Below are 15,409 nucleotides of genomic sequence, written 5' to 3' on the forward strand. Positions count from 1 at the left end.
ACTTCTGGGCACAGGAAATGATTCTTCTTCTAAAATGTTACACCCCAGGCAACATTTCTTTGCAGGTTTTTCCACCTGTTTTTAATGTGACCATTTAGTGCTCATCTTATTCTAGACTCCATGTTAATTTTAGACAAAATATGATCATAATGGAACATATCTTTTTCTGTTTTAACTTCAAAGGTTCAGAGTTGGAAAGGGTACATTGGCTCAAATCAGGCTTCCCCCACTCCGTTTTAGGAAGATAGAGGTAGATTACAGAATACTGCCATAGTACAAGTCTGATTCTTTTTGTCCCTTAAGACAGCTCATATCACATAATATGAGGCAACATTTTCACGCCTTCGCCTTAATTTGTGCTTTTGCCCCTGCTCATCCCAATAGATTAAACACCGGGCTAGATAAAAGGTGATAAGAAGGAAAAAAAATTGCTTAGACATGAATCAAAACTGGAAGCAGCGGAGGACCCGCCAAGGAGGACATCTCTGGGAGTAATTTTCCATGTGGACTGAAGGATGATCTTGTAAGGTACAGTCTCAGGTTACACACTCTGGACTCCAATTCTGCCGGATTTGCAAGCCATTACTGGAGAGAGTCTGTGGCTCTACTGGCAGAAGAGGAGGAGAAAGAAATGTTCACCGGACAATAAAAACTTTCGGTTTACACAGTAAAATAAATACAGGGCCTTCCTTTTACAGAGTGAAGAAACTTGACCCCTGAGTTTAACGGAGGATCCATTTCCATGCTTAGAATCTCGCGAGGTCCTATTCAGCCAAAACTGCTCTAGATTTGCAGTCACTCCTGACAGCGATGGAATCCAAATCCAGAGAAGGGCAAAGTCTCCCCCTTTGAGACTAATGAAAGGAAAGCTGCTGGTGCTGGGGCAGCAGAGAGGAGGATCAGGCGCGTACCACCCGCCCGCCCGACTCCCGGCGGCTCCTCCTCGCTCCCCTAGGCCCACTCCCAAACTTAAGTACACGCTTCGCGTTCCAGCCAGAAGCCCTGCGTGAGCCTCTACACGTAGCCGCAGACAGCTCCTTAAATAGGTCGGAGTTGAGCAAACAACCCAGACGCGAGGCTGAGAAGCGAGAGGAGACAACCACAACGCTGCGGCGCGGCGGGTCAGTGGGCGGCCAATAGCTAGGGCACGGCCCGCCCCGTTGCCGCCCCCTCCGGAGCCTATAAGTCGCCCGCGGCGCCAGAGCGCCTGCACGTCGGTCCGACTCCGGCCGTGGGTCAGTTGCGCGCGCTTGGCCCCACTCGCTGCCCCCGCAGTCCTGGCCCGGGGCGGACCAGTGGTCCCCGCGCTCTCGCGAGAAGTTCGCCGCCGTAGGGCGGTGGGATGCCAGAGCCCTCACGGGCCCTGGAGGGGCGGAAGATGGGGTGGTGCGCAGAAAAGCCGCAGCTTTTGCTGCTGGCTCTCATCCTCCAGCCCTGGACTCCCTGCCTAGGTGCAGACTCGGAGAAACCCTCCAGCATCCCCACAGGTGAGCACTCCCGCGGCCCGCCACTGTCCTGTGAGGCTCGTCCCGGTGGGCAGTTCATTCATCCTTCAGCCCATCGCGCGGAGCTTGCTGAGTGCGTAGGTGTGTGTGGGTGTGTGAAGGGGGTCCTGTCCCTCCCCGGAACAGCAGAGGTGAGTGGAGACTGGACGTTCTCCAGGCCCACCGAGGTGAGCGGGGTGTATTGTCCTTCTTCTCCGAGGAACTGAGTGAGCTCCGGCGGGGCTGTTCCCTGGAGAAGTGTGGGAGCGCCCGCCTTCACCAGCTCTCGGAGTTCTCTGTAACCTGAGAGCGCAAGAGTTTTTCTACAGCACAAGTTGGGGTTTCCTTTGGTTTTGCAGGTCACTGGGCACGAACACCTTTCCTGCAACTTTCCTTTCTCCTTCTTTCCTGGAGTTGGCTTGATTTATCCGTGTTAGACGAGGCAGTACTCCCTCTGTGACCTAAACACGGGGCTCAGTGTACTTTCTGATTGATGGTGACACATTCCTTCCAGCGCCCCGGGAAGCAGCCGGTAACACCTACCTTTTGCCAAAAACAACGCTCAAAACTGTGGTGGTTTCAGTAAGGCTGCTTGGCTATCCAGTACCCCGAGGCAGCAGCTTTTCCTCCTTTGGGATTTGGAGGGGAAGCTGTGGACAGACAGCTTCTCCCCTTAGCCACCCTTTTCCTAAGCCTGGTGCCTGTTCTTGTTTTCAGAAGCTCGAACTGCAGCAAATAGACTAGTCAAGTTCATGTAAAACAAAACTTTTTACATTTAGTCAAATTAAAGAGTCTTACCACATGTTTGTCTAAACATTCTTTGCTGCCAAACGTACTTTGTCGCACATGAGGTATCCTTGGAGTTTTCCACTTTGTCCTTTAACTCTGTGCTCAGTTCTCTGAAATTAGAGTTTGCATTTAAATGACCTGCTATACTTTTTTTTTTAAATTAGGATCATTTTGGCACTTTTTTTTTTTTTTAAGTACGTAGGGCATTTTTTTCTGCTTGAATTTTGCTTAACAAGGGTAAATCTATTTCAGGTTTACATTCAGATGTTAACATTTGGTGTAGAGCTCAGCGAATCCACGAAGCAATAGTTTTGTCTTTAAATATTTCAGAAAACTTCAGTGGGCTAAACTGTCCATCTTTCTACATTCCTGACAAACAGTACGTGCTTTGTTAGCTTGAGAAACTTCGGTATTCGCATGGATTTCTCTCAGATACATGTGGTGGTTTTAAAATGGGTTTCTGAACCCTGTGTGGTGCCTTTAAATTTGAACTGAATTTTTTCATAACTTCAAAATTTTCTTTTAGTGTATCACCTAGAAAATAGACAAGTAAGTGCCTTCATCAAACTTGGAACTGGAGACATTTAAAAAACAATTTTCCCTAGAAAAATGATGTTGTTGTTGTTGTTGTTGTTGTTGTGAAACACCTAAAGAAACGTGCTGGGAAATAAAATAACATCTAAGTGCTTTGTTACTTTTAGAGGGACCTCTTCAGCCTTTGTATATTTTATTTCACTTCATTACCAACACTCTTCACTTTTTATAGAAGGCATTTCTTTGTTGCTGACTTTAAGTTTACCGTCAAAGTCATCCTCCTTTCCCATTCTGGCATTTAAGTTTCATGGAACTGGACAGTAAAGTTTTAATGGATTGTAACTTCAGAGAAAGGGAATTTCAGATGTGAATATTTACCTTAGAAGATGACCACATAAAACTCACTGCTGAAATCTGAGGACTGGTTTGGTTTTGGTGTGTGTGTGTTGGAGGGGTGGGGTCGCATAGGGAATTCAGTTATTGTGTAAGTGCAGGAAAATATTAATTTGTAATAGGTAGAACTAGCAGTAGCAGGTTTGATTATAAACTTTAAGCAGATGTGGTAAGTTAATAAACGTAGAGGGTACAGTGCTTGATAACATGGCAAGAATCATGGACTGTGTTCCATTTTCCGCCTAAAATATTACAAACGAAAATTATTGAATTGGAAACTTATTTGGTAAATAGCAAGCAAACTTTAGAACTCTTAAGTTGTCTAGCTTAATAGGAGGTCTGTAAGAAGAGTGCTTATCACCTCTAACTCCCTATATTTGTCACCATGTCCCAGCTAGCCATGAAGAAATAGATTAGACCAGAGTTTCCTAGCCCTATTGACGTTTTGAGCCAGACAATTATTTATTGTGGGGGCTGTCCTGTGCATTTTAGTATTTAGCAGCATCCTTGGCCTCTACCCACTAGATGCCAGCAGTACTGTCCTCCAGGTATGAGAACGAACAATGTCTCAAAATGAAAATTGGCCAGATGTCTCCTGAGGGTTTGAAAACCACTTGGTTGGACAAATCTATGTGTATTTGAGGCAATGTAGCAGTGTAGTGTCACTGGCATGATAATAGAAACTCTCTTTTGACAGCAAATATAAGGATTTTTTTATTTTTCCATTATAGTAGGGAATGCGCTAGTTGAAGCACATTAATCAATTTTTGGAATATAGTTTTTCCTATCTTTGATGCCGTGTGTTGACCACAGTTGAGAACACTGCTTTTTATTATATTTACTGAGAGTTTTGCTTTGTGCTGTTTTCATTCCTTTTTGGTTGCCATTTCATTCTTAGCATAGAAAAGATCTAAACAAAATTCTGGTTAAAAACAATCATTTTCTCCTGAAATCATTTATAGGAATTTTACCTTAAAATTATATGCCCGTGGGAGCTTTTAAGGCAAAATACTTCTAATGAGTATCTAAAAATCAGGTTCATACCCTGATTATCTTTTCTGCACTTTTCTGCCTTCTAGATGAGAGAGAGGATGGATTTATTTCTGCCAGGCATTTTCAAAAGGGCCCTAGACCTGGATCAAAATTTTTATGTTTTCTAAGGCACTTAGACGATTTCATGTTCTAAATTGGGCAGACTCAAGTTTTGAGCACAAATGGAGGAAATGGTTTCAAATCTTTCTGTCAAGACTAGTATTTTTCAACCATGTTCATTTATGAACTCTTTCATTTACTCTGACGCATTCCAGAAGGAAAGGAGAGGTTTGTTCCTATCTGCTGATGCAAACTGGCAATTTACGGGGTGGAGAGGGAAAGAGCAAGGTCCTGGAGAAATCTCTGGAAGGAAGGGAGAGAGGCTTGTCCTCTGTGCACTTTCTGTGTCCTGGGCTCCAGTCACATATGACTCATCATCCTTAAACAAACTGTGTTTTATTTCATAGTGTAAAAACAGACATATGAAACAACTCTAGACAGTGTAAGAATAGGAAATGAAAATTAAATTGAGATACCCTTTTCTACCCATCATATTGGCTAAAACATTTAAAAATAAAGTCATATTAAATGTAAAGATGAGAACTGTCAAACTATTGATAAAAGAACAACATCTTTGGAGAACAGTTTAGTAGTGTCTAGTGGCTTTGAGAATCCACATATCCTGCAATCCTAGATATGTATATGTACAGTATAGAAAGCTCTCTGTATCTACATGTTCCATATTAGTGGGTTCCACATCCACAGGTGGGAATCTGCAGGTACAGAGAGCTGACTATATACATTATTTTATACCATTTTATATAAGGGACTTGAGCATCCAGTGGATTTTGATACCTGTGAGGGATCCTAGAACCAATCTCTTGCGGATACCAAGGGACTCAAATTTCTGTGTCTGCCTGTTGATATTCCATTCATTGTTTAAATCTGGCTCAGAAAATTCTTCCCCTTACTATCTTTTGTTTGGCTCTCTTTCTAACTTCTTAATGCAGTTGGTTTATATAAATTATACCTGTTTTGTATGATAGATGTTTATGTTTAATAAATTACAAATTCTTTGAAGTAAGGACTGAGTCCTATTGATCTTTGCGCTCTTCACAGTGCCTTCCCTGTTTTTTGAACTCAAAGGTTCTTGGTTTTTATTTGAGTTTTTGGCTCACTCAGAGGGTTATGAAAAGTGGCATGCAGTCAGTGACATTGCTAGCTGCTCCTTTCCCCAGGATTTTAATTCAATTTACTTAACTTCCTTTCTCTACCCAGGGACTCATACACTACCATGACCTAGCAATTTACCAAGGAAACATTAGGAAAGACCTCGTTTCTGAACTAGAGTTGGCAACTCTTCTCCATAGGTTATATTTTTTGCTCTATATACCTTGCTCACTTCTTAATCACCTTCAGAAATGCTTTCAGGTGATTGGATACCATGATCCTTTTTTTATACATGATGAAATGGAGGTTTGGAATGGTTATGTAACTTTCAGAAGATCTCGTAGCTGGAAAACACAAGAGGGGCTTGCGCCCTTTCTCCAGGGTGTGTTTATGCCTTTCTTGACCTCTTCATTGTTTTGTTGGACTTTTGAGACCTATGAGAAAGAAATGGAGACTGGGCATCAGAGACCTAAGGAAGCAAAAGGAAGACTTTGCTAAACGAGAAAGCACATACTTTGTAGGTTTACGTAAATGGAGAGGAAAAGGATAGGTACAAACTGAAGGAAAACTGGGTCCTAGGCCCTGGTGATAAACTATGGCTTATGTCCTGTGGGAAAGATACAGCTACCTGTTTTTGTATGGTTGGCGAGTTAACGATGGTTTTTATATTTTTAAATGGCTGAAAAATAGCTAAGGAAGATTAATATATTGTGATGTGAAAATTACATGAAATTCAATTTTCAGGGTACTTAGAGTTTTATTAACTCACAGCCACATTTGTTCATTTACTTATTGCCTGTGGTTACTTTGGTGCTACAAGGCATAATTGAGTAGTTGCTACAGAGACTGTATGACTTTCAGAGTCTAAATTATTTACTGTCTGTCCCTGTACAGAAAAACTTTGCCAACCCATGCTGTAGGAGATGACATTCCCATTTAAGTTGTAGCTCATGAAGATCTGCTGCTCTCTTGGAAGGAGCTTGATTCTGGACAGTAGCAGCTGATTCTGGATATTTGAAAGGCCTGTTATTTATTAATTAAAGATTAAGGTGTACAGCCTGGTGATTTGATTTACATATATTATGAAATGATTACCACATTATGTTCAGCCAACATCCATGTTCTAATATAGGTATAATAAAAAGAAAAAAGAAGAAAGGAAAAAATATTTCTCTTTGTGATGCGAACTCTTAGGATTAACTCTTAACTTTTCTATATATCATTACAGCAGTGTTAGCTATAGTCATTCGTAGTACTTATTTATCTTACAACTGGAAGTTTGTACCTTTTGGAGAGCCCTGTTTTTCATTTTAGACTTTTGAATTCAAACATCGAGCTTCTCTGTTACTTCCTTTTAAACATGGCTCTTGATGCTAACTAGATATGTACCTTGTTGTAAATAGTGTACTCGTGACCAGAAATGACTAAAACATTCTGATGTCTGGTTGGACAGGAGATGCTTATTTCCTCTTCAGTGCTTGTGTGTGTTCTAGTAATTTGGTCTAGAAATTTTGCTATAAATTTGTGGCTTAGTACCTGGGAGGAAATGGTTAGCACATTTATCAATGAGTATTTTTATTCTTCTTCAACCATTGCTGTAAATTAGGCTAAACAAATTGGTGGCTTTGAAAGTGATAGATATTTTTCTATTTTACTAATTTGCGTGTGCTGTGGTGTGCTTGCCTCACTGAAATAACAGAACTGATTTTCAGAGCTATTAAGATTTTAGTTAGCCAAGAAATAGTTATCCAGAGTAGTAGAATGGTAAACAGTGTGTCATGATTTGTTATTTTTACACTACTTACTTGCTTAAGGCCAATATGTTGCCACTTGTATTTGATAATGATGCTACTATAGATGGTTCTAGCAGTACAGAATTGATTACTATCTTTTTAACTGTCACAAAAATGTCCCTTCAAAAAATACCATTTATAATAAAAAAAACACAGTAACTTCAAATAAGTTTTAATGTTTCATAGTCAGGATAACTTTAAAACAAAATTCAAAGAAAAGAGGTATGTTACTTTTCTACCCAGAGGAAAGTTTTCCATTACATATTTTCTTTTGTGTGTTAAAAGATGGAAATTGACTTCTATTATTAATTTTAATTTAGTTTTTAAATATAAATCTCTTTATTAAAAAATCTAATTCAGGTTAGTGCATTTACATACTTAGTCACTAGATTGATTCACAAGCATTTTTCAAGCCTTAATTGTATTAGTAACATACTATAGCAGTTTGGGGAAAATAATAAGCATTTTTTATTCCTGTTGAAATATGGCTATATCTCCTCCTGTCTTAAATTTATTTCTTATTGGAGGTGTGATTGAGAAAATGCAAGAAATTTTGTTTAAGGTTTAGTGTGTATAGGCTTAGAATTAGATTTTGTCTAAAGGGAAAAAACTTTAAATAAATAGTGAGCTGACAGTCTTTCTTTCTTTTTTTCTTTAACTTTTATTTCAAGGCCAGTAAACACTGAAATTTTGTTCTTTTCTGTTCTTTTTGACTTTTACTCTTCCTACAAGAAAGTAACAGTTTCTATGCAAGTTTCTGATTGGTGGGGATACTCTCCCCAGTCACTATCAAGACAGTGACAGGATCTGCTACATCTGAGTATCCTCTTCCTTTGAACTGAGGGCTCATATTTCTGAAGAAGTACTGTATTTATAATAAAAGATTTCAGTAGAAATAAAAAAAAAAACACATTTGAATTTCAATATAATTCAGAGAACTTGCTTGTTACTATAAATATACTACATAAAACTTTTAATACAAATAAGAGCTTTGAAGGATATACAACTAAAATGAGGGGCTAAATGATCAGGAAAAGTGTTTGTAACATAGTTGAGTTTCTAAAGTGGGCAGACTTACAATTTTCATTGTTATATTGATTGTTATATTGATTGTATTATTGATTTTTATTATCTTGGTTGCATAGGTGTCCTGGTATTTATTACATTAATTGCTCGTCAGCTCATTTTCTTTATGATTACACTCTCAACATTTCAAAAGAAATTCTGCTACTTACTTTATAGTTACTGCTAATATGTTTTAAAGTTCCTTCTAAAGAGAAAGAGGATTCTCCTCTACTTTAAATGCTGTGGTTCTCCTCTGTGCTGTGGACACCATATGGTAAAGATTCTTATGGCATGGAGGAACTATAAAGCACATGCAATTTTTATCACTCTCATTACCACCCCCAGTCAGTCCCAGACACACAAGGGCACGAAGGAGATATTGCATATGCATCATGCCACGCAGCTTCACCTTCTGCAGCACAGCAGCAAGTGGAAGAAGTATGTGGAATCCTGGCACTCTTGGGTTTCCGATTCTGGGATATTGTTCAGGAAAAGTCCTGGGAGCTATACTTTTTAATTCCAGTGACCGCAGAGCTCCAACACAGAGCCAGTGTCTCATCAGCAAGGCTGTGTCATTGACTAGTCTGTTTTGCTGGTTTGAAGCCACACTTTTATGGGGCTTTAGGGTGCTAATTATTTGTAGTTGCAATACACAGGGCTAAGGAGGGAGCTAGTTTTTTTTTTTAGATATTTTAAATGCATTATCTAACCTGTTCTTTAATGTTGACCATTTTCTTTCTGGTTCTAGCAGTATACTAAACACCAGCAGCTGTTTCAGCATCTCAAAAAAAAAAAAAAATATCAGCAAATATAGAATTTAAATTATTATTAAAAACAGAAAAGTTGGCTAACAGTTTGCAGGCAGACTAAAATGACCTCCCTAATTCAATCACCTGGGGAAGTCTCATAGAGCTGTCATGCAGAGAGCAAACTGTCTCTTTGATGGAATTTTCCAGTCATGCCCAAGCCAGCTCTGAGGCCCCTTGTGTTCAGAGGCCCTTTCTCTCCTGCTCTAGCCTTGCTGGGTCTTTCTTGGCCTCCAGCTGGCACCGCAACTGTGACCATAGTGCTCTACTCGTCCAGACCCTCTGAAATTCCTGTCAGCCATGTCTAGAGAAGGACAATTCTCCTTTTCTTCTTAGTTTAGTTTAAACAGGGTTGGAATTTTTTAAACAGTGACTTTACTAGGTAACCAAGGGCAAAACAAACCCCCAAACTGGAAAATTACCACAGCAAAAAAATGAACAGACTTACAGAGAGATGCAGAAGTTTTACTCTACTCTGATTTTAGTTAGAGACCCACATACTTGGCATCCTCGGGAGTACATCGGTTTCTGTGTCTTTGCTCAGCTTTTCTTTCTCTGCTCTTCCATTGTACTCCTCACTTACCACTTTCTTTTACACAGACAGCTCTTTCTTCTCCAGGGTTGGAACCCATGAAGTTCATGGGTAGATAAGTGTTAGTTAATAGGTTGTGAAATTTAAAAAATATATATGTATATTTATGTATCTCTGTGTATAAAACATATATTTTGGTTGCTACCCCCAGTTCTTGCTAATATTTGGTCTTTGAATTTTGTTCCTAAGTCACAGAGCTCCTAAAGACACAGAGCTCCTAAAACCCTTGTAATTTCTTGGGCGATAGGAGTATCTTTTGTTCTAATGAGACAACTCTTGGTAGGCTCTTGGATGGCAGTTGGCCACTAGAAAGAACAAGCCAAGATTAGAAGTTTGGAGCTTTCAGTAATACCCTCCATCTTCTGAAGAGGGAGAGGAGTTAGCCAATAAGTTAATAATTGTTCATACCTACATAATGAAGCCTGTATAAAAATCCTAAAGTATGGGGTTTGTAGAGCTTCTGGGTTGGTGAATCCATTTATGTGCTAGGAGGGTGATGTACCACAACCCCACAGCTCTTGCACTCAGGATCCTTCCAGACTTCACCCTATGTATCTCTTCATCTAGCTGTTTATTTTAAAATATTTTATATTTTAAAATATTTTTTTTGTAATAAATCTGCAGTAGCGAATAAACTGTTTTCCTGGATTCTGTGAGCTGCTCTAGCCAATTACAGAACCTGAGGAGGGGGCCTTGGGAACCTCTGATTTGTAAGCAAAAGCTGGGGGTAAACTGGGGACCTACTACTTGAGATTGGCATCTGAAGTGACAGCAGTTTTGCGGTATGAAACCTTAACTTGTGGGGTCTGTAAAACACAACCAATGCTTTCCCTAGACATAGGGGGACTAGATATTTTTATACTTTTGTAAGGATATATCAGCATAACCGTAGCCATTAGACAACCTATTTTTTTTTTCTATGGATGAAAGTTTTTATGCATTTTTGCCTATAAGTCTTTTGGTATTGCTTTAATTCTTGGCTTTGAGTAGTAATTAACATTTACTTTTATGAATCTATATACTTTAATATAGCTACATTTATTTAATTAACTCAACTTTAAAAATTCTCCTGGAATACATTTTTTATAACAATATTTCAAAATTTAATTCAGTGAGTATTGTTTGTGTTCAAAGTTGCCTTATGAGGAGGAAAAATAGAAAAAAACAAAACAAGACAAAAATCTCTCCAGGCTCAATTCCTGCTCCTCATTGAAATTTTAAGATTCTTACAGGGAAAATAATGCATATGTAAAACTGAACAAATGAAAGAAGCACTTATGATAAAGCAGCCTGGCCTATGGGGAAAAGAATAGACATCTGGGCGTCAGGAAACCTAGATCTGAGTTCTCCCCTTCCACTCTCTAACCTTGAGCCAATTACCTCACCCCTTGGCGCTTCCTTTGTAATTTATGTCTGTTATTTGATGTTTCTTGAATTCTAAGTTTCAGGATGTGTAGTAGAGACAAAGTGCAGCAGGAATCAAAAAAGAGGCCTCAAGTAAACTTACTATAATTCACTTGTTAGGCTAAAGGAAGCACAGATACAAAGTTGTTTTATATTTTAATATTCTAGTTATTCTCTCAGGAGCTAGACTTGGACAGGCCTCGATATTGCTTTTTTCCTAATTAACTGCTGATTTAGAGGTAAGAAGGGAAGGCCAAGAATAATTAGACTTAAATTTACATTTAAAAATATTCCAAGTATTTTTATATGACAGGAGAAAACAGTCTGGTGTTTATATGAAACTATTTTCTGCCTTCTGAGAGGAATTGTATATTCTTTAGTACATTTAAATATTGTAAGCTATTTTACAAAATAACTATATTTTTCTGTTTCAATCCTGATTGTTTAAATCGTATTGGTTAATAAAAATGATGCTGGTAACTCTTTAGAAGTTAAAAACATTTTTTACATGAAATGTGCTATTTAAAATTAGAGGCCCTCTTCTAAATTGCTACTGAAACAGTTATCAAATCACCTACATCTATGTTTTAGATGCATTAATATCTTTAAGATACTAAGATTGTCTTTAATCAACTGGAAATATGGCAAATAAAATCAGTTTATGGGAGAAAAGCAGTATTTGTGTGCATATATATGTGTGTGTAAGCATATGTGTTTCTAGCCATGGTGATTATTGTTAGAATGGAGTAGAAAGAATGTCTTTTGAGACTAGACTTTCCTTTGATATACTGCTCAATCATTGTCAGAGTTTATTTATTCTACATGGTCTTGCGTCTGTGGAATGGAACATATCTAGTGAGTGCTATAGTCTTAGAGTCAGTTCTTGGAGGAAATGGTGGTACCAATGGTTTTTCTTTTTTCTTGGCTTTATTTCATACTGTTTGCAGAGGGATTTTATGTAAATTGAAGGAATCTGTTCCAATAAAGCAATTGGAGGGTAGCTTAATTTTGAAAATATATATACAGCTGTTGCTTTTTCAAGTCTAAGATTACCAGAAATCACAGAATCATTTAGCTTGTATGTTATTTTGGAGATTAACTGTGATTTATTGAATAAGCAAGTAAACATTAGCAAATGTTTCTCCTGTAGAATAAATAGGTAAGGTTAAAGAAAAATCTGTTTTATTGAAGTGATAAACTAACCTTTATGTTATTATTTGATATAAAGTAGTTGATATTTTTGTTCCTCAAGTATAAGCATAGAGTTTTTTTCATAGGGTATAAATCTTAAACAGCCAAGCCACTCTTTTCCGTAGCGAGTCATTGAATTACACCTGTATCAACAGCACCGTGGTGGGTTACAGTTTTGGCTAAGTGGATAAGTAAGATTTTTCAGGTTGAGGTGAACAATAAATTAAGAAGCCTTCTTTAAACTATACATGAAAACTTGAGAAATGACTACAATTGACACTTATATCTCCTCTTCTCTAGCTGGATTTAAATTCTTGTAAATATAACGTATGAATTTTTCTTAATAAGTATCAGAAAAAAGCCTTTTGAAAATGAGTTTTATCAGTGTGAAGAGGAGATAAGGTAGAAGATAAGTGGAAAAGTGGAGGCGAAATTGCTTGCAAGTACGTTAGAAAATTATAAAATATGATTTGAATGGGTTCAGACAATTTAGAAAAGTCTGAACTAGAAGTCACTGCCCCAAATGCTGGCAAAGGGGAACTTTGCTTATGTAAAGTTGGGCATGCCCTAAGAAATATGATTTGAGTACCTTCATACTAGGGATTTATTTATCTGGATTATGCTAATTAATGATATAGCATTTTATATGAACCATAATAAATTGTATATCCCAGTTATTTTTGCTGTACCATGACTCTCAGCCTGTGGTCCAAAGTGCATTGACCCTGGTGGCACATGTACACGGAGACAGTGTGTAGTACGAGATTTGTTTTCATCTGGTTGCATGTATTAGCTGGTTGCCTTGGTTATCAGCAGAGGTTCAGAAATATAGACACTGTGACTCTGTGATGCGAACTGTAGATGAGTTCCATTGTGGAAGAGGGTGTTTCACACCACTTGGTATTTCTAAGTTGAGGTACAAGTCCATTGTACTTTGAATTATCTGGAGAACTGTATTAGTCCCCTTCCTGAATATATTGCTGAGAATTTGGGGAAGATGCTACTTTGCTATTCAGACCTTACGGCAACTGCGGAGACAGTACAGAAGAGAATGTTTACTTTCAAGATATAGCCAGAGAGTTCTTTGTACAGGAAGGGCACTAGATATTTCTAAATGAATTAACGAGATGTATGAACTTGGCTGGCTTACTGGAATACATGATTTATTTTAAGGCCAGATGATCATAAACTGCTTGAATGCTAATTAGAAAAGGTGCTTTGTGGGAAACAGTGTAGGGTCGTAATTAAGGAGATGGAGTTTTGGAATCAGACAGCCTGTATTTAAGTCCTATCTCTAACACTTACTTACTGGTTGTCCTTGGAGCAAGTTACTTAACCTCTCTGAATCACAGTTTCTTTATCATGGTAATTGACTCCTTGAATTGATTTGAGGTTAAATGATATAATTCTAGTAAAAGGCTTAGCATAGGGTCTACAAACAGAAATTGCTCAATAAGGAAGTGCTACTGTTATTATTTTAAACAATGTACTTTTAATTAGCGCTATTGTAAAGTGAAATAGAGAATATATGGAATTAATTCCTGTTTTGATTGATAGTGGGGAGAAAAATGTAGGGTGTTGATGAATTCTAGACAATAAGTTGTCCTGATATCCCTGGGTTTCCCATCTGTAGATTCAACCAGCTGTGAATTGAAAAATAGTACTTTTTCTCTGCAATTGGGAATCTGTAGATGTGGAGGGAGACTGTATGCATTGTTCTACACTATTTTGTATAAGGGACTTAAACATCTATGGATTTTGGTATCCTTGGGGAGACAAGAACTAATCCCCTGTGGATAAAAAGGGCCGTTTCGGGAGGCAAAAGTTATATGTGGTTGGCACCCCAATCCCCACGTTGTTCAGGGGTCAACTGTAATTTCTTCTTAAATTATTACTCTTGCCTCATTTTTCTCATACTAATCTTGTCACAAGTACAGTGGCTCTTACCTGGGACTGATTTTGCCCCCAAGAGTTGGGTGCTACTGGCATCCTGTGGGTGGAGGCCATCGGTGCTGCTAAAACATCTTACAACGCATAGCATGTATGTCTCTCACAAGAAAGAATTATCTGGCCTCAAATTTCAATAGAGCTAAAGTTGAGAAACTGCTCTAGTCTGACTGAACCTTTCTAATTTCACTGCCCTGTTTAGAAGCTTTCATCACCTTCCCTATTTCTGAATGTATTTATCATTATTTTCCAGTTTTCCCTCTGTATACATACTGGACTCTTCACTGTTCAGCCAAAATACTATGCTTTTACCTTTTTAAAGTCATGTCTGTTTCTATGTCAGGGTGCCAATCAGGAAAGAGAAGCCATTTTAGATATTTGGGGCAGAAGGAGGTTTTACAAAAGTAATTATGGGCCAACACAATTTTTGGAAAGACTGGAAGAGCAGGCTTGCAGCTGAACCTCAGCATTGACTCCTAGAAAAGCATAGAAAGCTAATCAGATTAGGAAGTTAGTACCTCAGTCCCAATTGGGGGGAGTCAAGAGTCCTCTAGTAGAACTGCTGAGTTATGAATATGCTGCCATAAATATAATTCAGAGATCAGGAAGCTAGAAAACAGAATCCAACTATTGCTTCTTTCCCTCCCCTCCCTTTCTTCCTCTCCTTCCTCTTTGCTTCCCCTTCCCTATCTTCCTCCCTTCTGCTCTTCCTCCCTATACAAACTAGAACACTAATGTAGCATAACCCGACATCTTCAGGACCATGCTTACCAAGAGAGAGCATGGACAGTGAGGAGTTCAGAAGTAGTGGGGAGAAGGCAATCTTGTCTTCCAAATCTCATAGAACTGCATCTGAAAGAAGGCATAATTTTCACTTACGAGCTTAGCTCCAAAGGAATTGGGAAAATATAGCTTTAATATGTTTTTTCCCCATGACTTTCTTCAGTAATTGCTTTTGAATCTTGACCATTCAATAATTGTAGAATTTTATGGTAAGTCTTGATGACAATAGGGAAGCAATTATGGGCACAGTGTTAAATGACATGTTTTATTTATTAACATAAGGGCTCTATTATAAAGTTCTAAAATTATTGAATGCTTTCTCAAGTTTCAAGAACAACTACAGAAAAACGTCATGAGAAAAATGAAATAAAACTACAAAATAGAGGTAACTAAGTAATAAGAATTTATCTCCTCTTATCCTTCTTT

General features: G+C 38.4%; 1 protein-coding gene across 1 annotated transcript in view; it reads left to right on the top strand.

The window, feature by feature from the left end:
* The first annotated feature begins 1,187 nt into the window (after nt 1-1,187).
* Nucleotides 1,188-15,409, top strand: part of PLOD2 (procollagen-lysine,2-oxoglutarate 5-dioxygenase 2) — a 91,005-nt gene continuing 76,783 nt past the window's right edge. Inside the window, exon 1 of the mRNA XM_023533152.1 lies at nt 1,188-1,487. Within this exon, the coding sequence (XP_023388920.1) occupies nt 1,343-1,487 (145 nt within the window). The 5' untranslated portion in view covers nt 1,188-1,342. The remainder of the gene's footprint in view (nt 1,488-15,409) is intronic.

The sequence above is a fragment of the Pteropus vampyrus genome, unplaced genomic scaffold (assembly GCF_000151845.1).
Source record: "Pteropus vampyrus isolate Shadow unplaced genomic scaffold, Pvam_2.0 Scaffold97, whole genome shotgun sequence".
NCBI classification, from domain to species: Eukaryota; Metazoa; Chordata; class Mammalia; order Chiroptera; family Pteropodidae; genus Pteropus; species Pteropus vampyrus.